The sequence below is a fragment of the Periplaneta americana genome, chromosome 13 (assembly GCF_040183065.1).
Source record: "Periplaneta americana isolate PAMFEO1 chromosome 13, P.americana_PAMFEO1_priV1, whole genome shotgun sequence".
NCBI lineage: Eukaryota > Metazoa > Arthropoda > Insecta > Blattodea > Blattidae > Periplaneta > Periplaneta americana.
Genome location: NC_091129.1, coordinates 9,933,758 through 9,959,309, shown reverse-complemented (window position 1 = coordinate 9,959,309; position 25,552 = coordinate 9,933,758). Strand labels below are relative to the sequence as shown.

The 25,552-nt window shown below is 35.3% G+C and overlaps 1 protein-coding gene across 1 annotated transcript in view; it reads right to left on the bottom strand.

Moving 5' to 3' along the window:
- Window positions 1-25,552, bottom strand: part of Mybbp1A (MYB binding protein 1a) — a 75,572-nt gene that overhangs the window by 20,571 nt on the left and 29,449 nt on the right. Inside the window, exons 8-13 of the mRNA XM_069842902.1 lie at window positions 24,278-24,411; window positions 15,052-15,181; window positions 9,479-9,659; window positions 7,498-7,746; window positions 4,710-4,928; window positions 1,842-2,149 (exon numbers count right to left, since the gene is read on the bottom strand). Coding sequence (XP_069699003.1) covers window positions 1,842-2,149; window positions 4,710-4,928; window positions 7,498-7,746; window positions 9,479-9,659; window positions 15,052-15,181; window positions 24,278-24,411 — 1,221 coding nt within the window. The remainder of the gene's footprint in view (window positions 1-1,841; window positions 2,150-4,709; window positions 4,929-7,497; window positions 7,747-9,478; window positions 9,660-15,051; window positions 15,182-24,277; window positions 24,412-25,552) is intronic.

Genomic DNA, 25,552 nt, shown 5'->3' with positions numbered 1-25,552 from the left:
GGCAGCCGCTACTTTTCGGGTTGCACCGTTGTTCACACGTCGCAGTACGAGAGTTGCGCAGTTTTTTGTACTGCATCGCTGCAAAAGTAGCGACGTGTGACCGTACCTTAATCAGCATTGTATGCAATGGAGGGGAAAGGAACTGGCCACCCTACCCCATTATCTCCTGGCCTAGTTGCCTCATAAGTGGTGCCATGTTGGTATCACTTGTGAGGTTCAGACCTGTCTTTGGACAGTTGACTAAACAACAACAACATGTAATAATTTATGTTACTGGTTACATTTCATATTACTTTAGCTATTATTTTTACAAACATAAATATCCCCAGCTTTGGAGGATAATTTTGTCTTAATTTAGTACCTATTATAAATAATAATAATAATAATAATAATAATAATAATAATAATATATATATATTTTTTTTATTCAATGCAGTGGCACTTGACTAGAGTCACTGGCCGTACAATGGCGATAAAACTAAAAGGAAAGAAAACGAAATAAAGTGAACAATGTGCAAAGAAACTATGAAGGAGTAGAAGTCAGCACTGCAGCATTCTGTCTCTGGCCTCCCAGTACCTATCCACAAAGCCGACAGATGAAAGTGCTGGACAAGTCTTAACGTGGTTTGAGTCCATGGTGTCGGAACAGCCACAGAGCATGCAGTGGGGGCTGGATAATACAGCCAGGCGGTGGAGGTGATTAGCCAGACAGTCATGACCGACTGCGGCGTGGAACATCGCAACAGCTTCTCTTCTGGACCATTCGGGGAGAGTGGAGTTCAGTGCGTCCTTCCAGTGTTTATCTTTAATTTGTTCCTCCAAACTCTTATGGAAACGTTGTCTCACTCGACTGCTTATATTTGTAGATGCTCTATGGAATGGCAGCATGTTAGAATATGAAAGGGGGATAGTTGTTCCTTTCTTTGCTAGAAAGTCTGCTGCTTCATTCCCGGCAATACCACAGTGAGAAGGTATCCATTGCTGATGTACAATTTTATTTAGTTTCTTGATGTCTTCTCTGCATTGTTGAATGTCGTCATTAGCTGGTTGTAGTCAATTGCAGATATCGCTGCTTTTGAGTCACTGAGGAGGACAATGTTTGGAAATGGGAAGGACCTGCACAACAGTTGTTTCACAGCGGTACATATGGCTCTTACTTCTCCATCAAAAGGTGTATGGTTGTTGCCTAGAGTGAGATAGGTAGAGAACAGTTGGCAATGAATTCCGGCTCCAGTGGGCCCGTGTTTTTCTATTTGGGAGCCGTCAGTGTACACATGCAGCCATTTGTCTTGTGGGTAGCGGATATGTAATGTTTCTAACGCAGAAAGACGGAGTACTTCACTACAGTCGTCCTGTTTATTTTCTATTGCAATAAGATCTAGTGCATAGTTAATATGATATAACGCAAGTGGGTTGGTTGGTAGTATCATTTGCTAGGGTTTCCAGGATAGATCCAGATTATGCCTTTCAGTGATTACTAATAATAATAATAATAATAATAATAATAATAATAATAATAATAATAATAATAATAATAATAATAATAATAATAATAATAATAATACCAACATAAAATTAAAGAAATCCTACATTAACAGACTAAAACGCAAAATAGACACACATCATGGACATCTAAACATAAAATACAGCCAATAATTCTGAAAATTATGCCAAAATTGGATACTTACGATTCTTAATTTATTTTATGAAGAACAACTTTAACAATACGCTACAGTTTTAGATTCCAGAAATGAATTAATTACAAATGTAATAAATGCATACCAATGAAGAAATCTTACAAGAATAACAAAACATATTTACTGTTCAAAAATAATACTCACCTCACTCTATTTTCTAATGGCTTTTGGTGCAGATCTTTGATACAGAATTCAAGTAGAGAGAAGAGAACAAGCATGATGTCAATGTACGATGACAAAGAAGCTTCTGTGCCCACATGTTCCGATTTCAGATAAATCTCCAGCAAATCAATAGCTCGAATTCGGAAGTGCATGAGAACCCGAGCGTCCTTCTGCTGCTTCTTGGACTTTTTATTTGTCTTGGTGCCTTTGAACATGCTAAAAGCTTCAGACAGAGCTTTATCAAGACGTCTGCCTTCTGCTTCATCCATGTCATCAATATCAACCGATTCCTATGCAACACAATCAAAAATCACCTTTATAACTGTACCAAATGAGACAATGTAATAGGATCTACTGTAGGTTCTTAAAACACATTTTTTTTTTAAAAGTGGCAGGGGATTTTGATGAAATGCCTATGATTGCGAATATCTATACAGAAATTAGGGCAATGAAATTGGGATAAATAAATACAATTATATAAGATTCAATCCACAAACAATTAGGGAAAACACGGGAATTTTACTTGAAGCAAGTAAAGAGATAGGTTTGGAAGTAAATCCTGAAAAGACGAAGTATATGATTATGTCCCGTGACGAGAATATTGTACGAAATGGAAATATAAATATTGGAAATTTATCCTTTGAAGAGGTGGAAAAATTCAAATACCTGGGAACAACAGTAACAAATATAAATGATACTCGGGAGGAAATTAAACACACAATAAATATGGGAAATGCCTGTTATTATTCAGTTGAGAAGCTTTTATCATCCTGTCTGCTGTCAAAAAATCTGAAAGTTAGAATTTATAAAACAGTTATATTACCTGTTGTTCTTTATGGTTGTGAAACTTGCACTCTCACTTTGAGAGAGGAACAGAGGTTAAGAGTGTTCGAGAATAAGGTGCTTAAAATATTTGGGGCTAAGAGGGTTGAAGTTACAGGAGAATGGAGAAAATTACACAATGCAGAACTGTACGCATTGTATTCTTCACCTGACATAATTGAAGGGTACACGGGAAAAATGAACAATGTCACATTTCCATTAAGGTTGAGATAATGATCTGTTTCGGTATATTACTGCAAAATTTATTGGTGTTTCTACTTGAAATGAAGAAAAAAATGATGAGTGTATCCGTGGTTTTAATTCTCCTTTACCACTTTTGGTAAAAATAACACTAAACTTTGTAGTAATACAGTGAATTAGATAACGACATCACCCTTAAAGGAATTGTGACATTGTTCGTTTTTCCCGTGTACCCTTCAATTAGGAACATTAAATCCAAATGTTTGAGATGAGCAGGACATGTAGCATGTATGGGCGAATCCAGAAATGCATATAGAGTGTTAGTTGGGAGGCCGGAGGGAAAAAGACTTTTTGGAGGCCAAGACGTAGATGAGAGGATAATGTTAAAATGGATCTGAGGGAGGTGAGACATGATGGTAGAGACTGGATTAATCTTGCTCAGAATAGGGACCAATGGCGGGCTTATGTGAGGGCGGCAATGAACCCCCGGGTTCCTTAAAAACCAGTAAGTAAGTAAGTATTGTCACTGGGGATGAATCGTGGTGTCACCATTTTGAACCGGAGAGCAAACGGCAGAGCCAACAATGGAAACACATGGAGTCTCCCTCACTGAAAAAGTCCAAAGCAACACACACAAGTCCCGGCAAGTCATGTTGACATTCTTCTTCGGTTCTAGGGATCCTCTGTTTGTTGAATTTCTCGAGCATGGAGCCACAATCAATGCACAGCGTTATGAAGAAACTTTACAGAAACTGAGATGCGCCATTAAGTCAAAACACCTTAGAATATAATCGAATGGCATTATCCTTCTTCAGGATAATGCACACCCTCATACTGCCAACTCTGTGAGGAATACGATTCAGAGATTTCGTTGGGAAATGCTTCAACACCGCCCCTAAAGCCCAAATCCCTCCCCATGCGATTTTCACATTTTTGGAGAGTTGAAGAAAGACATTCGTGGACTTCGTTTTGCATCGCACGAAGACGTGTGTGACTAGGTAAAGAACTGGTTCGGTAGACAGCTGACAAGCTTTTTCAAGAATGGGATTGATCGTCTAGTCTCGCAGTGGGATAAATGTGTAAACAGTTCTGGAGGGAGGCTGCAAAAGGTATCTGTTGGATACAGGGGGGAGAGCCATTAATCCTTCCCGTTGAAGGCTTTAAGGAACCAACTTGGACAAATACCCAATGTCCCATCCCTACCTTCCCGTGGTGCAGCTGTTAATAAGCATAATTTTACGAGCTGAACTAAAGGGAGGGGCTACTCATCAATTAGCACTGGTCAGCTTGATGAGTTAATGACTGAATTTGGTATAATTTTCCTCTATTCAATACCTAATTCCCTCTTTACCCTTTCCTATCCAGTCCTCTGACTGAACTCTTACTTTTTTCGACCCCGACGGCATTAGAGCATTCGAGGTCTAGGGGTTCATTTCACTTTCCTTCCCCCTCTTTCTACTTTTCTGTTCCTAGTGCTGACCTGCTATGGCACTAAAATCGTGCTCCAGTGGCTTAAGGAGGGAAAGCTGGTGATCAACAAGATCTCCCAGCTAGGTCCAATGGACCCGTCGACCAACAGCAGGTGTGGTCCTCCAGACATTCTGGGGGTTGTGTGTGAATGAAGTAGCCACCAAAACGTTAAAATATGGTGTTCACTTAAATCGGCTACAACTTGCCATTTTCTCCAATATACCTCAAAATCTGTGCTTCAGTGGCTGGCCATGATAATATCTTTGAAAAATATTGGAGTGCAAGAGGTCAAATGACTTTATTGTCAAATGCCTGGCATTAGAAAACAACAACAACAAAAACAGTTCTGGAGATTACCGTGTCTGTAAGAGGAGCAGCAGACCCCAGAGCATCACGAACGGCCATGCGCAGCTTGTCATTCACAGTTTCATTGTCTCCCTCCTCGAGGTCTGAGTCAGATTGCTTGCTGTCAGACTCCTCGCTCTCTGAATCATCAGACTCAGCTTCATCACTTTCTCCATCATCTGCATTCCATAGGAGTGAAAGTGGACTCTCTTCTTGGTCAGGATCTAATATCTGGAAGAAAGTACATATACAGTGAAATCTCAGTATCACATACAATATTTTGAAAGAGTAATAATGAACAATAGAATATACTGTATGAAAAATAGTAGATTGTTGCAATGACTTGAAATGTATAAAATATAAAAGGCTAAAGTAGGAAGAGTAAAGGTACGGTCACACGTCGCTACTTTTGCAGCGATGCAGTACAAAAAACTACGCAACTCTCGTACTGCGACGTGTGAACAACGGTGCAACCCGAAAAGTAGCGGCTGCCGAACCTGCTGCCCGCTACTTTTTCATGCTGCGCACAGCTTAAAAGTAGCGATGTGTGAACAGGGTTCTCGGGGTTGCAGCCGCAGCATTTTTGATATCGATTTTGTTGAAACTTATGCTGCGGTTGCGACCAGTGTTGCCACCCAAATGTGCCAATAAATACTTTTATTGTTTGGATGTATTTTAATGTTAGATGTGATGAAAATAAATTATTTGTAACAGGTATTAAATGCACAACCCAGTCTGAGCATATTTTCTGACGACATAATTCACTTTTTTAATTTTCTGTAGCGTAGTTTCAAACAGGAGGGTTGCCAACATTGATGACGTGAATATGCTGTTGGTTATCATTTAAGTATATAGGCGTTTTTAAAAGCTTTATAGTAAAAATAATGCCAATTTCTGAATACTAGTTAGGACAGAAAAGCAAATAATAGATAAGTAAGCTTTCGCATGAGTTTATTAATAATGCGAACATAACCACAAAATGTATATTGAGAAGTCAACAGCAGCATGACTGCGGCTGCAAAAGTAGCGCCTTGTGTGTGAACAGACTTGCAACCTCCAGTTGCAACTTTTGCTGCACTCGGGTTGTGCAGCATGAAAAGTAGCATGCAGCGCGCTACTTTTGGCTTAAGTGTGAACACGACACACAACTTTTGCAGCTGCAGTAAAAAAGTTGCGCAGCAAAAGTAGCGATGTGTGACCGTACCTTAAGATGGGATACAGAAAGATCATAGTTATAGATAAATTATATTAGGACAGAATGCAGGAGTGGAGAGCAATCTTAGAGTAGTGATAACAGATGGTGGATATGTGAGATCAGTAAGGAGAAATGGACTGTTTGGAGTTAATATAATACAGTGAAACCTGTTCAAATCGGAACCTGAATAATCCAGAATCCTGTCTATTTCGGAACAATTTATTGGTCCCGGCGAAATTCATATTTATTATGTGTAATTTTTCCTGAATAAAACGGAAACTGTCCAACCCGGAAATGGAAACTGTTTGCTACTGTTCAAAACGGAAATAATATTTTGGACACACTACTTTAAATGTAAACTGTATTTTGAAACAGTATGTGCTTTCAAGGAATGTAGGAAATACGTAGGTCAATAAGATAAAAACAAGTTTTCTTTGTAAAATTTTTGAGGGTGCGAGGGTGTGTTGGCCTGGTGGTCATAAATTTTATTACCCTATTGACTAGGCAGACGAGTCCCTTCAAAGATGTTCAATGCTTCACTCCTGTATACTGTCGTAGCTGGGTAGAACGATTATTATTAGTGATTTCGTGATAAAAAAAAGTTGCGTAAAAATGTTGCACTATCATTAATTGATGAAATAAAAGTTATCGAGGAAAATGAGAAACGAAGAGTATGGAAAATAATGTTGAAATTTATGAATGGAAAACTCAGGTCTAACTTAACACCTTGAAAAATAAAGGCTGTATCATGAGTGAGTGACTTGCGGTCAATAATGGTGACATAAAAGGAAAGAGAAAACAACTGGTTACATAGAAATAAATTAACTGTTGTGGGAGTGGATTGTTCTTGCCCTTTCAAAGATCACGCAAATTTCTGGACCTATTCTGCAAAGAAAACCCTTGAACTGGCAAAGAAATTAAATAATCCAGAATTCAAGGCTTCTAGGCTCCTAGTCCAATTAAATAATGTGCTGTGATATACAGTACAGTATAATATAGTGTTAGATATTAAATTTAGTGTAATTAATAAACTTTATAGTGCTTAATGAGTGAGTTACGATACAATTTATACAGGAAATGAGATTTTCATCAAGATCATTCACCAATTAAATAAGTGACAGGAAGCTGATTTAATGTCAGTAGTGTTAAACGGAATATTTTGTAATTCCTACAATTTGCAGCATGTCATTTTGTTTTTCATTTATACAAATGATAAGATATTCCATTTTAACTTCACACCTGAATAACACGGAAACCTGTCCAGGACGGAAAAAAAATTAGGACCATGTCACTTCCGTTTTGAACAGGTTTCACTGTATCAAGATTAGTGGAGTTATTAGTTAAACAGACTGTTGGGATTTTATATTAATTGTAGGAAAATGTAATTGAAAGTTATGGTGGAACCCATATACAGAATAAATATTATCATATTATCATATATTCATGAGAAGTTAATGAAAAATGTTTTATGTAGATGTTATTTATCAGCAGTATGTACAGTTTCAATTTTATTTTCTTATACTAACGAAATGCAAAAGTACTGAGTTTGAAATTTGAAAGAAAAGACACGAAACTTCAGAGATCCAAGATACAGTGCAAGCCTACCTGCGTAATCTGACCGAGAGCAGGTCCTGTCAGGTACGGACAGAGGTGAAAAAAGAACAAGTCAAGCATGTTCCTTGGAATGCTCGAGTTCTGTGATAACAGAGACAGGATCAAATCCACTGCTACTTCAACCCACACTGGTTCTTCCTCTTCTTCATCTTTATTTTCTTCCTTGCTATGTTTTCTCTTCTTTTTCTTCTTCTTTTCTTTCTGCTCATTTTCTGCTCTTTGAAAACAACTATGAAGCTCCTAATAAAATCAAGCAATGTTAGATTAAATAGCAGCAACCAAAAATATCGCAAATAATAACATCGATATCAGATTCATGTCTCTCAACATTCAGGAGAATGAGATTGGTGCAAACACGAGAGATAGAGGGCTAATTGGGATAAAAAAATCCTAAATGCATATTAATTCAGAAGATCGAAGATAAAATGATAAACAAATTACATTTTTTGTGTTATCTTTTCAAAATAGACAGTAATTATATTTCAAAATATGTCCAAATATATAATATATATCAAAATATGTAACTTAAATCTTCGGAATAAGGACCTTATTAGTGTGATATACACATTTTTGTTTTCCTCTTAGCTATATAATTATATGGGAATACAATATGTAATTACTAAGCTGCGGATTTATGCCTACATGCCTATTTTAATCCTTAACCTGAAGGCGCAAGATTTTAGGTTACATATCCATTTTAAGACATTGTGAGAATTATATGCGAATTCTATAGTGCCTATAATTGCCTATTTCACTAGTAAATCCCTATTTGGTTATAAATGCCTAAAAGTTGCCTAAATATCCGTATTATATATTATACTTGAATTTATTGACCTTTCTATCGATATTTCTTGAATCTGTGATTTGTTTCTTTTTTATTCAGCAGAGGGCAGTGATATAGAACTATCGATAATTCTGTGTGTTACGTTTTACTGCCACCAGAGCACGGAGAAACTGAATAATTTAAAATCAACCAATAAGAAAAAATGCATTTCGAAAGCCGCGTGAATCATTTATCTATTTATTACTTCGCAAATGGCTTATACATGACCAATGGAATCACTGATTTCAAACAAACAACAACAAAAAACAATAAAAGGAAAGTTATAGCTAACTAAAATACGACATCTTCATCATGACTTCCCAGTAACGGTCAACTTCAGAGGGGGAGTGAAGGGCTGGACACTTTCTCAGTTGATGACGATCCATCTCTTCATTAAGATTGCAGAGAATACAGTTTGGGGATTGCATTATCCCAATGCCGCGTGAATCATTGGTGGTAGTTGACTGGGGTAGTTGTTTTAAACTGTGTATCCGTTTTGTGAGTTTGTTAGTTGTGTATGGAGTTGAGTTTTCTGCTGTAATACGTGAAGTATACCGTGGAGATATGTCAAAGCAAAAGTCATCAGAAGCACTGATTGGAAAATACATTGACATTACTGCATTCCCACTGCTTTGGTCCCCAGCTGGGATCGGATCCCTGAAGTATTGCCCCATCACTTCATGTGAAGTGGAAGGGAGTTTCTCCCAATTTAAGAACATTCTTACAGACAATAGACATCAGTTCTCAGTACAACATTTGGACGAATATTTAGTTATTCACTGCCATAATGACATACCTATAGATGGTATGCTTTGGTCATGTTAGCCATTAAGAATTAGAAATTGTTAGTGCCTTTTTAAATACCTATTTTAGAATTTTGAATGCTTATTTTGCCTGCCTATTTCAACTGTTTTTAGTGCCTAAAAATCCGCAGCTTGGTAATTACAAAAATCCAGGTCTAGTTACCAGTCTTAAATCCTCAATGAAATTTGAATCTACGAACCAAGAGTATAACGCAGTCTCAAATAATTAGTTTTAGAAATTACTGAATCACAGCTATAAGTATTACAACTCTTAATATAGTTGGACAGTGATACCTGTTTATATTCTGAGGGAAGGGACAAGAACTTTGGTGAAAGAATATAGTACCTCTAATGCATCTTGAGCTAATTTTGGATCTGTCAACAACTGCAGACCCATGTACTGAAACATAGTGTGGAACACTCGAGCCAGCACGACATTCTTTCCTTCTGCAATCTTCTGTTCCAGTGATGCTGACACGGACAATAATTTCTGCCACGCATCAAGAGCTTCTCGTGCCAATGGCTGCCTGATAAAAAGATAAAATTGTAAACATCAGACAAATCTGCAAGAAGAATAAATGCATAAAAAGTAGTTCTTTCCTTCAATACAATAATTACTTGGTTAGTTTCAATACAGAACACGAGATTGCTGCTGTCAGTAAAAAATAAAAATAATGTTTTAATCTTGTGGGTAATAAGGGACCAGATTTTTATGTAATATCAAGGTGTGAAATATGTACATATTTATGTAAGAAAAATAAGCTGAATATGTATCAAAATGTGTAAAATCATGAAAATATTTAATATCAATATCTGGCAGGTATAGGCTAGGTAAGACTCTCCAGTTGTGATTTCATAGAACACCCGACTTTTTTACCGCACACTTGACACATTACTATTTTTCCATCTGTAGTGAAAGCTTCGTCCATCGCAATCCATGATTTTATTTTTGTCGTTAGTTGAAGATACAGGGGCCATTTTAGTTAAAAGCAGTAGATAAACTCACTTGCACTTTATACTGTAAGTACTAAAACTAAAGAACTGAGTGAAATGAATGACACAACAGTACTGCAAGCACTGTTTCGCTGTACTGGATTAGGAGAAAATAAGAGGAGATGTGGGACACATGCATTTTAGCTGCTCCCTGTAAGAAACAAAGTACCTACTAAAATCTCAAACTATATGAATTTACAAACTGTTGTTTGAAAAGTGACATTCCTGTCTCATTCAGAATGTTAGGATTATTCCAGCCGAGAACCATACTTTCTAATTGCTTGGAAAATCCCGTTTCCATATAGGTCTACTAAATTTAAAGTAAAGAGATCAAGCAATAACCTGAAAAGCTATTTATTTTAATCTTTCAACATCTTTCCAGTTTGTTCCTTTACTCCACATTCTTTTCAAAAGTCAGCTACTTTATTGTGGCTCATGCCAGACTTGACACAGGTTTTCCCTGGAAGGATTAGGAAGAGTGTGGGTAAGGTTGCAAATTGTATGGGAACGGCTTGTTAAAACGTGTGCAGAACAATTATAGTTCGAGACAAATCATGTCGTCCTCGTCCCACTCCATCGCAAGAAGGCAACGCTACTTTCTGAGTGATTTTTAAAATGCAAGGTAGTTGTATGAGAAAGTTTGCCTTTTGTTCACTCACAATTACAGTGGGTGGTATGGGGTGAGAGTCTCTATTACTTCCTGGAACTAAGAATGTTATGTTTCGTCCCGAAATATATCCTTTCTTGGGTAGGTAGAAAGGCTTTTTAAATCTGTGTATTTCAAATTGTAAACTTTCTCAGCGGAAGTTTTTTTCTTTCCTTTTAGAGAAGTAAAAATGAATAAAACCCCTAAATATGTAGATTTATGTAATATCAAGCCATAATATGTAATATGGGGTAAATATGTAAAAATATGTAGTATCAAATTTTAATATATTAATGGTAATTACAAGATTCGCAAAGATTTGTTATTTATGTACGGTTAGGTTGAAAGGAATATAATATGTAATTACATAAAAATCCGGTCCCTACTGATAAGTGTCAGTGAATCACGAAAGATGTCACTTAAAATTATCACTGTACACAAAGACAGGTGAAGAAATTAAAGCAAGGCTAAATTAAAAAAAAAAAAAACGCTAAGCTTTGAAGGATATTAGTTTAAAGTTAACTTAAAGCCTTATTAATTGAACTAAATCAATTCCTAAATATGGAATTGCTGATAATAAATTTGTAATTACGGTTGCCCCTCAAAATGATATTTGTCCTCAAGGATAGGATAAATAAAGTAATATAAATTACCTTTATTACATTTAACAGAATTAAAAACAGTTGTTCAGAGTGAAACTTTCAAATTAGTGAACCATAAGCAACAATTATCTGTTTTGAAATTTCCCATTATAAAATATTGTGACAGCCCATTGAGACTCGATCACGCATCCCACAGAGGGCAGGGTGCACGTGGAAGGTTCGGGTGACGTGGAGAAGGGAGCTGCAGCCATGCAAACTAGAGGTTGCGTGCGCATCTGCTTTTGGGGCATGTGCTATGCGCGGTGAAGGAGGGGAGCAGCAGCGTGCGAGATGATTCGAGAGTGGACACACGCATCGAAATATCGAGAATTCGAACTTTCCAGGCTACGTCGCTGTAGCTATAAAAGAAGAAATGCGAGCGAACTTGAGCAGTTTTCAGTTTATTCAGCTTTTCAGTGAGTAAGCCAGTGAACAGAGCAAGCCAGCCAGTCTTGTGTACCGGAGTTCGACTTGAGTGTGCGTCCGCAACTGTGTCAGCATCCGAAGGCCTGAGTTCGAGTGCAGTGGACCGCAGTTGGAGGGACCTGAGTTCGAGTGCAGTGGACCGCAGTTGGAGGGACCTGAGTTCGAGTACAGTGGACTGTCTCTGAAGGTCTGTGGTTCGAGATACTGTGAACTCGAGTGACTGAGCTAGAAGAACTGTGAACTGAGAATTGACAGTTCTGATTTGTAAATAGTGCTTTGTGAACATTAGTTAAAATCCAGTTCATTGTTGTTCTCAATATTCCAAGTAAATTGTCATTGTCGCCTGTGGAGTGCAATAACGAATACTGTGTTGCGGTGTGGAGAGCAAATCCCATTGTTGACGGGAGTGGAATTAAATTGTAGAGAGTGATAATTATTGTTGAGATAATAAAATTACATTGTTGTTTAGTATAAAGATTACAATATATTTAATTAAATTTATAATTTTTATACTGCTGTATACAGTTTTATACAATTTCCATAAGAAGTTGTAGGAGAGAGGCAAAAGCAAGAATTAAAGTTCCTGGACAATGGCTTCACTTTACATGGAGACAGAAGATATGTGAAAAGTCATTCTCAGTTCTTCAACTCTTGCATAAGAGTTTAACTTTCTTAAAAAGGAAACAAGTTCTGTTTTCACTTGTAACTTTGTATCACAGATTTAAACAACTATACTTAGTCTGGGTCCAAGGCTTCTAAACTTCTCATAGATTGCATTAGTATCGAGCTTGTCAGCGAGGGATTGACGGGGAAAGGAGAGCGATTCTGACATCACAAGACAGCTGAGCGCGCCAAAGCTCAAATGCTTCAAAGCAGTATCTCGTGTTTTTTCTTGTTTATGTTGTTTTGAATGCATTGTGCCAGGTCAAAGATGTGCTGTTGCGGTATGCAATAATTCTGATGATAAAAATAAAGAGTTGTCTTTCTTTACCATTCCTAAAGGTTTAAGAATCAGAAAAAAAATGGGTAACTGTGTGCAAAAGAAGGGATAAATTCAATCTTATACAAGCAGAGTATGCTCTGATCATTTTAAAGATGACGATTTTGTTCATGATTTTCGAGCAACTTTAATGAAAATAAAGCCGAAATGACCGACAATGTTAAAGCCTACAGGTAAGCTTAAATAAATCACGTAGGCCTATATAAGTAGCCTACAGTAATACCAGTACCAGCTTTGCATAATAATTAGATTAGGTTCATCTATGTTAACCTTCAAATTATTTTCTTTCTTTTGTAATCTCTGCTGGGTCGTACATTGCTTATAATTAACAAAATAATCATGCTACTTATACTAACAGTCGCATACCGAAGAGGTGGAGGGGTAGCGAATGATACCAGTAATGTTATTTCACTGTAATTCTCATTACATTGATTTTATATTAATGATTTATGACATTTTGTCCTTATGGCATATTCAGTGGTTAATCATAAAAGCTTCCAGTAACAATTCATTGTTGAGTTATAATGATTATTGTAAATGAACGTGTGGCTGACATTTCATTACCGATACATGGTTATTTTCCAAACTTTAGAATGGGTTATTAAAAAACATTCATGTTAGAATGTTTTTAAACACAAGACTGGAAACTAGCAGACAGAAAACGGACAGCAGACACTGAGAGCAGACGAATTGTTAAGAAATACAGAAAAATAATGCAGTGACAAGTGTAAGTACAGCTTTTATAGACACGATATGAACACTTTCAACATATTTATATTATGCCATGATACGTACACAATTGGTTTATACCCATTGTAATGTTTTTATTTTAGGCGGTTATGTTTATAATGTATGCTGATGTCGCTATCAATTTGAAAATAAAGGACCAATGAGAATGGACTCTTCGCACGTCATCAGCCAATTAGCTATTTGATTGGCTAATGAAAAATGAGATAGAAGCCTTGGTCTGGGTCAGCTTACTTCATACCCCAAGGGTGAAGCCTAACAATTCCCCCCCCCCATTACTACATATGCTAGTGGTTTGTGGTGATTTTCTAGTTTGCAGGTTAAATTTTCATTTTCCAACTTCGTTATAAACTTCGATACTGACAATTACTAGAAATGGTAGTGATTTTGTAACTGTTAATGTTGGCATCTGAGACAGATTGGAATTCCATGAAATTAAAATTGTACTAGATTTCTGAGCCAGTTACTGGGAGCTAGTGAAATATGAACATATGAATAATTCATTAATATCATTATTAATAGTAATACATAATAGTTATTTTATGTGTTGTATTGTGGTTACAATTCAAGACTATAATCCGGTAAGCGTAAATAAATATAACATATTTGGATGTGATAATGCAGGCGGGTAATCGATAGAAATACCATTTCACATTTTAATGAATTTCTTGCATGTTTAGATTTTTATTACAATATTGTCAAAGAGAGGAAAAAGTATGGCAGCGACTCCACCAAGGCAGTGTAAAGCGTGCTGTGAGAGTAGGGATAATTTCCCCTACTGGTGTTCTGTTCTTTCAGATTTAACCAAAAGAAGATAATAAAGAAGGAATTATGCTCATGAAGACAGCAATTATAACTAGAATAGCAAAATTATTAAAAGCAAGTATTCTTAAGCATGCATTTCATGGTGACATTCGGTTTTCAGAGTTAGTACTAATAATTTCATGTGGTCAAACAAAATACATGTTTAGGTTAGGTCTCGTGAATCAATTACTCAGTTCAGTCAAACCAATGAATTTCATATTCCCAGACAAAATATCTAACATGTTGATCTCTTCTCGTATAGTTCGCTTACGAAAATACATTACAAATTATTGAATTACTTAGAATAATCTTTCAACATAATGGTAAAGCACGGTAAGTAAATAAGTCATTCAGTACGCAGGATTGTAATTTTACTTCATATGGTGATATCTGATAACAGTTGGCAACACTGACAAGACGGCAATATTTGCTGTTTAGGAACTGTTCTTACATGACCCCCACTATACAATTCATAGTAAGAATAATGCAAAAGTAGAGGTTTTTATCCTTCTGTAATATAAAAGATACCATATTAAATTTTACATTTATTAATACTGCTTTGTACAAAACAATCTCTTTCTCAAGACAGTAACTCAAATACAGCAAAAAATACCCGACTGGGAAAAGTTCTTTCACTCCATGAAATGACGATTCTAACATACCTGAGTATGAATGTATCTCCTGCAATCATACTATCCACATCATGGACCAGTGTAATTAGTAAATTTCTGACATCTTCCATTCTAGGCAGACGGTGATTGAGCACTCGGAAGAAACTCTGCTTCAATGAATCTGAAGATAATTAAGATACAAGACAATATTTTGACAATGAGATATGTCAAGATGACCACTGTTTGCAATAAAGTATCATGATGCAAAACTACAAATGGTGCAGCTGAACCAGGTTACACAAAAAGAGACTCCCACAATATATAAAAAAATACATATAATAATAATAATAATAATAATAATAATAATAATAATAATAATAATAATAATAATAATAATAATAATAATAAAAATTGCTATTATTTCTGCCTTTGGTAGTAATGGAACATTAGCACTGTGGTGACAAAACAGAAATACCATTTCCACTCAACACTACAAAATCAAAATATGTTGGAATCTTTAAAGGAGAGGTGTAGTCGTAATCAAAATTAAAAAAAAACACACAAAAAGAATTAGAGACACTTTTTAACTTCTCAAAACATTATTTCAATGTACCGAAGTACATATGATATTTCCATGCAGATATTCTGCGTCATCATACGATGAAAGAGTAATGGAACGGAGAAAAATTCTCTCCGGCGCCGGGATTTGAACCCGGGTTTTCAGCTCTACGTGCTGATGCTTTATTCACTAAGCAACACCGGATACAACCCCGGCGTCGGACAGAATTGTCTCGGATTGAGTTCCAACTCTTGGGTTCCCACTAGTGGCCACCCTCTGCACTACGTCATAGATGTCTATGAACGTAGGACTGAAGTCCACACATGTGCTGAGGTGCACTCGTTATGAGTGACTAGTTGGCCGGGATCCGACGGAATAAGCGCCGTCTTAAATCACTTCGTGATTTACGCATAACATAGTGGATAAAGCATCAGCACGTAGAGCTGAAAACCCGGGTTCAAATCCCGGCGCCGGAGAGAATTTTTCTCCGTTCCATTACTCTTTCATCGTTCTCAAAACATGTCCAAAAACAAGTTTATTAACAAAATTATTGTCCGTTCGATTCGATAAATTTCATATATTGATAATGAAGGTCAATGATTGATATATATATTGTAATATCGATTATCAAGTTCTATATTCGATATGAGCTTGACTAAAATGCGTTACGTCGGTTTGCTTGGCCATTTGCTTTTGAGATCGCAGCAGAGTTGGGTAGTTATTCTAGTTATATTGGCAGAGTTGGTTGAATTTATGAGGCACGTGCTCCTTCGTAAAATGGAGCAAAACTATAAGTATTCATGAAAGAGCCCAGCCATATTCCATTCACGGACTCTATGCTTCGGACGCTGAGACAGTTTTCTGTAAATTCTGCAATTGCCACATTGAAGAATGTTGTTTGCAAGTATTGTGGACACCAACAAACAACATTGACAATGAATTGTTTTGTCACAGTTTGGTGTTGCTGTTTCAGACAGACAATCTAATATGAAGTAGGAAAACGTTGAACAATGCTATCTTTTGAGAAATGAAAGGTAGAATGCACAAAGTTCCCTTTGAAAAAATAAAAGTATATGCTAATTCGAAAAAAAGTAATGCTAATTTCAGAAAAATAGATGCTAATTTTGAGAAAAATAATGCTAATTTCAGAAAAATATATGCTAATTTTGAGAAAAATAAATGCTGCTTCTTCTTCTTCTTCACTTCATGGATTAGATGAGTCACCTGTTCCGAATTTACAATCATTCTCTCCATCTCTTCCTAGGTCTTCCCGCAAAATAAATGCTAATTTCAGAAAAATAGATACTAATTTTAATGAAAATAGATGTCAATTTCAGAAAAATAGATGCTAATTTTGAGAAAAATAAATGCTAATTTCAGAAAAATAGATGCTAATTTCAGAAAAATAGATGCTAATTTTGATGAAAATAGATGCCAATTTGAGAAAAATAGATGCTAATTTCAGAAAAATAGATGCTAATTTTGAGAAAAATATATGCTAATTTTTATGAAAATCATGCTAAAAATTCCGGTCCCTACCTATTAATGCCACTACTACTATACATACAACTAATCTATGCTTATAAAAGTGTTGAGCACAACGAGTTAGATACTATAGAGAGGCCACAGACCTCAGAAAGTTGAAGACAATTGAACATTGGTCCGCCATGTTTCGGTTAGTCAAAATAAAGGGGCATGGCTCGGATGTTGTAGGAAATGACTGTGATGAAGTTAGTATTATTGCGAATTGAGTTACATATTAAGACTATGTTAATAAGTAAAAAGTAAAATACACACAAAACTTTACGTTTTATAACACCTGTAGGCCTATGTTTTATTAGTTTCACTACATACAGCCCAGATATTAAATGACAAGCTATACTCAATGCAACCAAAGCAAAGCACCTAAAGACGGATGAATTTAATCGGCAGAAGAAAAATAAATAATTTTTTGACTTTGTCACAAATTTAATTACCTTACAGCTAATCTAACCTAATATGAAATCATGTAATTCAAGAGAGACGACGTATGTAACTAATAGGAGTAAAATATAGGAAAGGTAGTGGTGAAAATTAAAAAAAAATATCCAGTAATTAAGTTATTGAGAAAAATTCATTTGAAATTGGAATTAATACAGAGCACTTTTGAAAACTGCTATTATTAAAACTACAAATAACCTCTTAGCATGCAACATAATAATTAAAGAATGACACTAATAGAGAGTTACTCATGATCATAACTCACCACATTTATTGAAACGATAAGATACTTACGATTAGCATTGTTATCAGAAACAACAGGAGCCACAGCTAGCTACACTTCTTTTCGCATGATGGAGACATCGTGTAGTCTAATATAATTTGAAACAAACATTGTTGCGTGATGGAGACATTGTGTAGTCTAATATAATTTGAAACAAACATTGTTGCGTGATGGAGACATTGTGTAGTCTAATATAATTTGAAACAAACATTGTTGCGTAATGGAGACATTGTGTAGTCTAATATAATTTGAAACAAACATTGTTGCGTGATGGAGACATTGTGTAGTCTAATATAATTTGAAACAAACATTGTTGCGTGATGGAGACATTGTGTAGTCTAATATAATTTGAAACAAATATTGTTGCGTGATGGAGACATCGTGTAGTCTAATATAATTTGAAACAAACATTGTTGCGTGATGGAGACATTGTGTAGTCTAATATAATTTGAAACAAACATTGTTGCGTGATGGAGACATTGTGTAGTCTAATATAATTTGAAACAAATACTGTTGCGTGATGGAGACATTGTGTAGTCTAATATAATTTGAAACAAACATTGTTGCGTGATGGAGACATCGTGTAGTCTAATATAATTTGAAACAAACATTGTTGCGTGATGGAGACATTGTGTAATCTAATATAATTTCAAACAAATATTGTTGCCTGATGGAGACATTGTGTAGTCTAATATAATTTGAAACAAACATTGTTGCGTGATGGAGACATTGTGTAGTCTAATATAATTTGAAACAAACTTTGTTGCGTGATGGAGACATTGTGTAGTCTAATATAATTTGAAACAAATATTGTTGCGTGATGGAGACATCATGTAGTCTAATATAATTTGAAACAAACATTGTTGCGTGATGGAGACATTGTGTAGTCTAATATAATTTGAAACAAACATTGTTGCGTGATGGAGACATTGTGTAGTCTAATATAATTTGAAACAAACATTGTTGCGTGATGGAGACATTGTGTAGTCTAATATAATTTGAAACAAACATTGTTGCGTGATGGAGACATCGTGTAGTCTAATATAATTTGAAACAAACATTGTTGCGTGATGGAGACATTGTGTAGTCTAATATAATTTGAAACAAACATTGTTGCCTGATGGAGACATTGTGTATTCTAATATAATTTGAAACAAACATTGTTGCGTGATGGAGACATTGTGTAGTCTAATATAATTTGAAACAAACATTGTTGCGTGATGGAGACATTGTGTAGTCTAATATAATTTGAAACAAATATTGTTGCGTGATGGAGACATCGTGTAGTCTAATATAATTTGAAACAAACATTGTTGCGTGATGGAGACATTGTATAGTCCAATATAATTTGAAACAAACATCGTTGCGTGATGGAGACATTGTGTAGTCTAATATAATTTGAAACAAACATTGTTGCGTGATGGAGACATTGTGTAGTCTAATATAATTTGAAACAAACATTGTTGCGTGATGGAGACATTGTGTAGTCTAATATAATTTGAAACAAATATTGTTGCCTGATGGAGACATCGTGTAGTCTAATATAATTTGAAACAAACATTATTACGTGATGGAGACATTGTGTAGTCTAATATAATTTGAAACAAACATTGTTGCGTGATGGAGACATTGTGTAGTCTAATATAATTTGAAACAAACATTGTTGTGTGATGGAGACATTGTGTAGTCTAATATAATTTGAAACAAACATTGTTAGGTGATGGAGACATTGTGTAGTCTAATATAATTTGAAACAAACATTGTTGCGTGATGGAGACATTGTGTAGTCTAATATAATTTGGAACAAACATTGTTGCGTGATGGAGACATTGTGTAGTCTAATATAATTTGAAACAAACATTGTTGCGTGATGGAGACATTGTGTAGTCTAATATAATATGAAACAAACATTATTGCCTGATGGAGACATTGTGTATTCTAATATAATTTGAAACAAACATTGTTGCGTGATGGAGATATGGTGTAGTCTAATATAATTTGAAACAAATATTGTTGCGTGATGGAGACATCGTGAAGTCTAATATAATTTGAAACAAACATTGTTGCGTGATGGAGACATCGTGTAGTCTAATATAATTTGAAACAAACATTGTTGCGTGATGGAGACATTGTGTAGTCTAATATAATTTGAAACAAACATTGTTGCGTGATGGAGACATTGTGTAGTCTAATATAATTTGAAACAAATATTGTTGCCTGATGGAGACATCGTGTAGTCTAATATAATTTGAAACAAACATTATTGCGTGATGGAGACATTGTGTAGTCTAATATAATTTGAAACAAATATTGTTGCGTGATGGAGACATCGTGTAGTCTAATATAATTTGAAACAAACATTGTTGCGTGATGGAGACATCGTGTAGTCTAATATAATTTGAAACAAACATTGTTGCGTGATGGAGACATTGTGTAGTCTAATATAATTTGAAACAAACATTGTTGCGTGATGGAGACATTGTGTAGTCTAATATAATTTGAAACAAACATTGTTGCGTGATGGAGACATTGTGTAGTCTAATATAATTTGAAACAAACATTGTTGCGTGATGGAGACATTGTGTAGTCTAATATAATTTGAAACAAACATTGTTGCGTGATGGAGACATTGTGTAGTCTAATATAATTTGAAACAAACATTGTTGCGTGATGGAGACATTGTGTAGTCTAATATAATTTGAAACAAACATTGTTGCCTGATGGAGACATTGTGTATTCTAATATAATTTGAAACAAACATTGTTGCGGGATGGAGACATTGTGTAGTCTAATATAATTTGAAACAAACATTGTTGCGTGATGGAGACATCGTGTAGTCTAATATAATTTGAAACAAATATTGTTGCGTGATGGAGACATCGTGTAGTCTAATATAATTTGAAACAAATATTGTTGCGTGATGGAGACATTGTATAGTCTAATATAATTTGAAACAAACATCGTTGCGTGATGGAGACATTGTGTAGTCTAATATAATTTGAAACAAACATTGTTGCGTGATGGAGACATTGTGTAGTCTAATATAATTTGAAACAAACATTGTTGCGTGATGGAGACATTGTGTAGTCTAATATAATTTGAAACAAATATTGTTGCCTGATGGAGACATCGTGTAGTCTAATATAATTTGAAACAAACATTATTGCGTGATGGAGACATTGTGTAGTCTAATATAATTTGAAACAAACATTGTTGCGTGATGGAGACATTGTGTAGTCTAATATAATTTGAAACAAACATTGTTGCGTGATGGAGACATTGTGTAGTCTAATATAATTTGAAACAAACATTGTTATGTGATGGAGACATTGTGTAGTCTAATATAATTTGAAACAAACATTGTTGCGTGATGGAGACATTGTGTAGTCTAATATAATTTGAAACAAACATTGTTGCGTAATGGAGACATTGTGTAGTCTAATATAATTTGAAACAAACATTGTTGCGTGATGGAGACATTGTGTAGTCTAATATAATTTGAAACAAACATTGTTGCCTGATGGAGACATTGTGTATTCTAATATAATTTGAAACAAACATTGTTGCGTGATGGAGACATTGTGTAGTCTAATATAATTTGAAACAAATATTGTTGCGTGATGGAGACATCGTGTAGTCTAATATAATTTGAAACAAACATTGTTGCGTGATGGAGACATCGTGTAGTCTAATATAATTTGAAACAAACATTGTTGCGTGATGGAGACATTGTGTAGTCTAATATAATTTGAAACAAACATTGTTGCGTGATGGAGACATTGTGTAGTCTAATATAATTTGAAACAAACATTGTTGCGTGATGGAGACATTGTGTAGTCTAATATAATTTGAAACAAATATTGTTGCCTGATGGAGACATCGTGTAGTCTAATATAATTTGAAACAAACATTGTTGCGTGATGGAGACATCGTGTAGTCTAATATAATTTGAAACAAACATTGTTGCGTGATGGAGACATTGTGTAATCTAATATAATTTCAAACAAATATTGTTGCCTGATGGAGACATTGTGTAGTCTAATATAATTTGAAACATTGTTGCGTGATGGAGACATTGTGTAGTCTAATATAATTTGAAACAAACTTTGTTGCGTGATGGAGACATTGTGTAGTCTAATATAATTTGATACAAATATTGTTGCGTGATGGAGACATCGTGTAGTCTAATACAATTTGAAACAAACATTGTTGCGTGATGGAGACATTGTGTAGTCTAATATAATTTGAAACAAACATTGTTGCGTGATGGAGACATTGTGTAGTCTAATATAATTTGAAACAAACATTGTTGCGAGATGGAGACATTGTGTAGTGTAATATAATTTGAAACAAACATTGTTGCGTGATGGAGACATTGTGTAGTCTAATATAATTTGAAACAAATATTGTTGCCTGATGGAGACATCGTGTAGTCTAATATAATTTGAAACAAACATTGTTGCGTGATGGAGACATTGTGTAGTCTAATATAATTTGAAACAAACATTGTTGCGTGATGGAGACATTGTGTAGTCTAATATAATTTGAAACAAATATTGTTGCCTGATGGAGACATTGTGTAGTCTAATATAATTTGAAACAAACATTGTTGCGTGATGGAGACATTGTGTAGTCTAATATAATTTGAAACAAACATTGCTGCGTGATGGAGACATTGTGTAGTCTAATATAATTTGAAATAAACATTGTTGCGTGATGGAGACATTGTGTAGTCTAATATAATTTGAAACAAACATTGTTGTGTGATGGAGACATTGTGTAGTCTAATATAATTTGAAACAAACATTGTTGCGTGATGGAAACATTGTGTAGTCTAATATAATTTGAAACAAACATTGTTGCGTGATGGAGACATTGTGTATTCTAATATAATTTGAAACAAATATTGTAGCCTGATGGAGACATCGTGTAGTCTAATATAATTTGAAACAAACATTGTTGCGTGATGGAGACATTGTGTAGTCTAATATAATTTGAAACAAACATTGTTGCGTGATGGAGACATTGTGTAGTCTAATATAATTTGAAACAAACATTGTTGCGTGATTGAGACATTGTGTAGTCTAATATAATTTGAAACAAACATTGTTGCGTGATGGAGACATCGTGTAGTCTAATATAATTTGAAACAAATATTGTTGCGTGATGGAGACATCGTGTAGTCTAATATAATTTGAAACAAACATTGTTGCGTGATGGAGACATCGTGTAGTCTAATATAATTTGAAACAAACATTGATCTCACACGTGTCTCGCAACTAAGCAGAGGCTTTTGCAGAATAAAACTGTTCTTACATTATTTTGAACAATAATGACAAATTGTGTGTGATGCAAGTGCTAACTTTCCTCTTTGTTAAGAAAAAGAGCCCTACGCATTAATAAAAAGAAAATTGGAGTAGGCCCTATAAACACAATAAATACTAAACTCTTGATGGTACAAACGTATTAATACAGATATTTTGCTTATGCTCAGTCCGTCTTATCTTATAATTCTCTGGGGCAATGGTACTTGTATTGAGAGAGTTTAATTATCCAGCAACGAATATTATGATTTACGGTACATTTCATTTAAATCCGAGGGAATGAGACTTTTTGGAAATTTTGAAGTCTTAATTATTACTTTTTCATTTATAAATCAGCTTTTTACAAAACCTATAGCGAAATGTTTAAATTAAATATTGATGTATCTGAAAAATATAATAATTTATTTTATTTTACCTGGCAGAGTTAAGGCCTGCTCTTCCACTGACCCAAGTCTACAATTAATACATATTAATAATAATAATAATAATAATAATAATAATAATAATAATAATAATAATAATAATAATAATAATAATAATAGATATGTTGTGAAATATTATTATTGAAACTGTATCAAACAAGAATACGAAATAAAGTATTCATTGGAAACTACAGGACACCTTATTATTCAAAGTTTCCCGTTGTTTCCGTTTGCTACATTATAACCAAATTACTACTTGACATAATTTCATATTTGTAATAAGTTTAAGGTGTTTTGTTGCTTCTGTTTGTGCAATTGTATGCTGCACACACAGCCGGCATTATTCCAGCATTAAAAAATTCTTTTACACCAAGCTTACAATGTCAACACATGTACCAACTTGTTGCAGTGTACCTTTGATAAGCGCTCCTTGCGGAGGCTGGCGGTACTATGGACTGCCATGTTTTTTAGGGAACGATCTATAGTACTGTTGGCCTCCGCAGGGAGCGCTTATCAGAGGTCTTCAGCCTCTCTATAGTATCTAACTCGTTGGTTGAGCAAGACAATTATGGTTTTAAAAAATAGAAATAAACAAGCAGAGCATTCACAGGTTTCAGGAAAAAGTACGGGGGCAGCACCCTGGCACAACTACACCCCTGCATTAAAGCAGAATTTCAACAGCAAGCCATTACAGAGGGGAACTGCTTACCTGCCAATAAGGGACTTATATGAGCTTGATTCTGTTCCTGGGTGCTTGGATAGAAGAACCCGACTTGAAGCAGGAACCGTAGCTGTTCAATCTTCCATTCATTATCTCCTACCACAGCTGGCAAACCCAAGATCCTGTCAATTACAATTCACTCAATACATACACAAGCCCATCACAACGAATAATGTAACAAGAATTACAACTGATAAAAAGATCTGTTTCTACTATGTTATTGAGAACTGAAAATAATAGCAGAGGTATGCTGGAGAGGTTCGCATGAGCCCTTTGTTAAATATTTATTTGTTCCAAGCCATTTGGTAAAATAACTTGCGAGACAAAATCAATAAAATAAACATTTTTCTAATTTAGCCATCTTCTATTCTACATTCTGCTAAAGAACTTTAGCAAGCTTGTTGGAGACTTTCTATAGCCCAATTATTTCCGAGATTTCGTGGATGATAACTTAATACTAAAGAACAATGCTTCTTCATCATTAACTATGGCAAAAGAAAAATCACTACTGAAGCTTTCCTGGTGATGTGATGATTCTAAACTTTCTCGGGCTTCTAGCCAGGTAAAAAGTTGGTGATACACCGACGTTTCGAGGATGTTAATCTACCTCGTCTTCAGGGTAAACTGATGACTAGGTGGTATTGTGCTGTTTATTTATAGTGCCAGGGGGAGGAGCCAACTGAGGAACTATGCGCTGACTGGCTTATCATGTTCCAGGTATTGCAGACAGATAATCATAAAACAGCGAATGCCAGTAGGGGAAGTTATCCCCACCCTCGCCACTTGGCACCTCACTCGCCTGTTCTCTCTCTACTATCTGCCTCGCTTCGGTGGATCACTGCCTACCACCTCGCACGTATTTCATATTTTACAACACAATACGTTTTTTTCCTCGCACTAACACGTACTAATACACAACACAACCAAATTAGGGCGCATTAGACAACAACACATCATCATCATCATCATCATTGGCATTACGGCCCTTATAGTTTAGCCTTAGCCTCCCTCAGAACATCCGACCAATCACTCCTGTCTAATGCTCGTGTTCTCCATCTTCTAATTCCAACTTTTGTTAGGTCAGCCTGAACGTCATCCAGCCATCTCAATTTAGGTCGTCCGACTTTCCTTCTTCCTACCGGTAATGCATCTAGTAGAGCTTTGGGTGTGCGATTGTTCTCCATCCTGGCTACGTGTCCCAGCCACTCTAACCTTCTGAGTTTTATGTCAACAACAATGTTGTTATCTTTATATAATTCATAT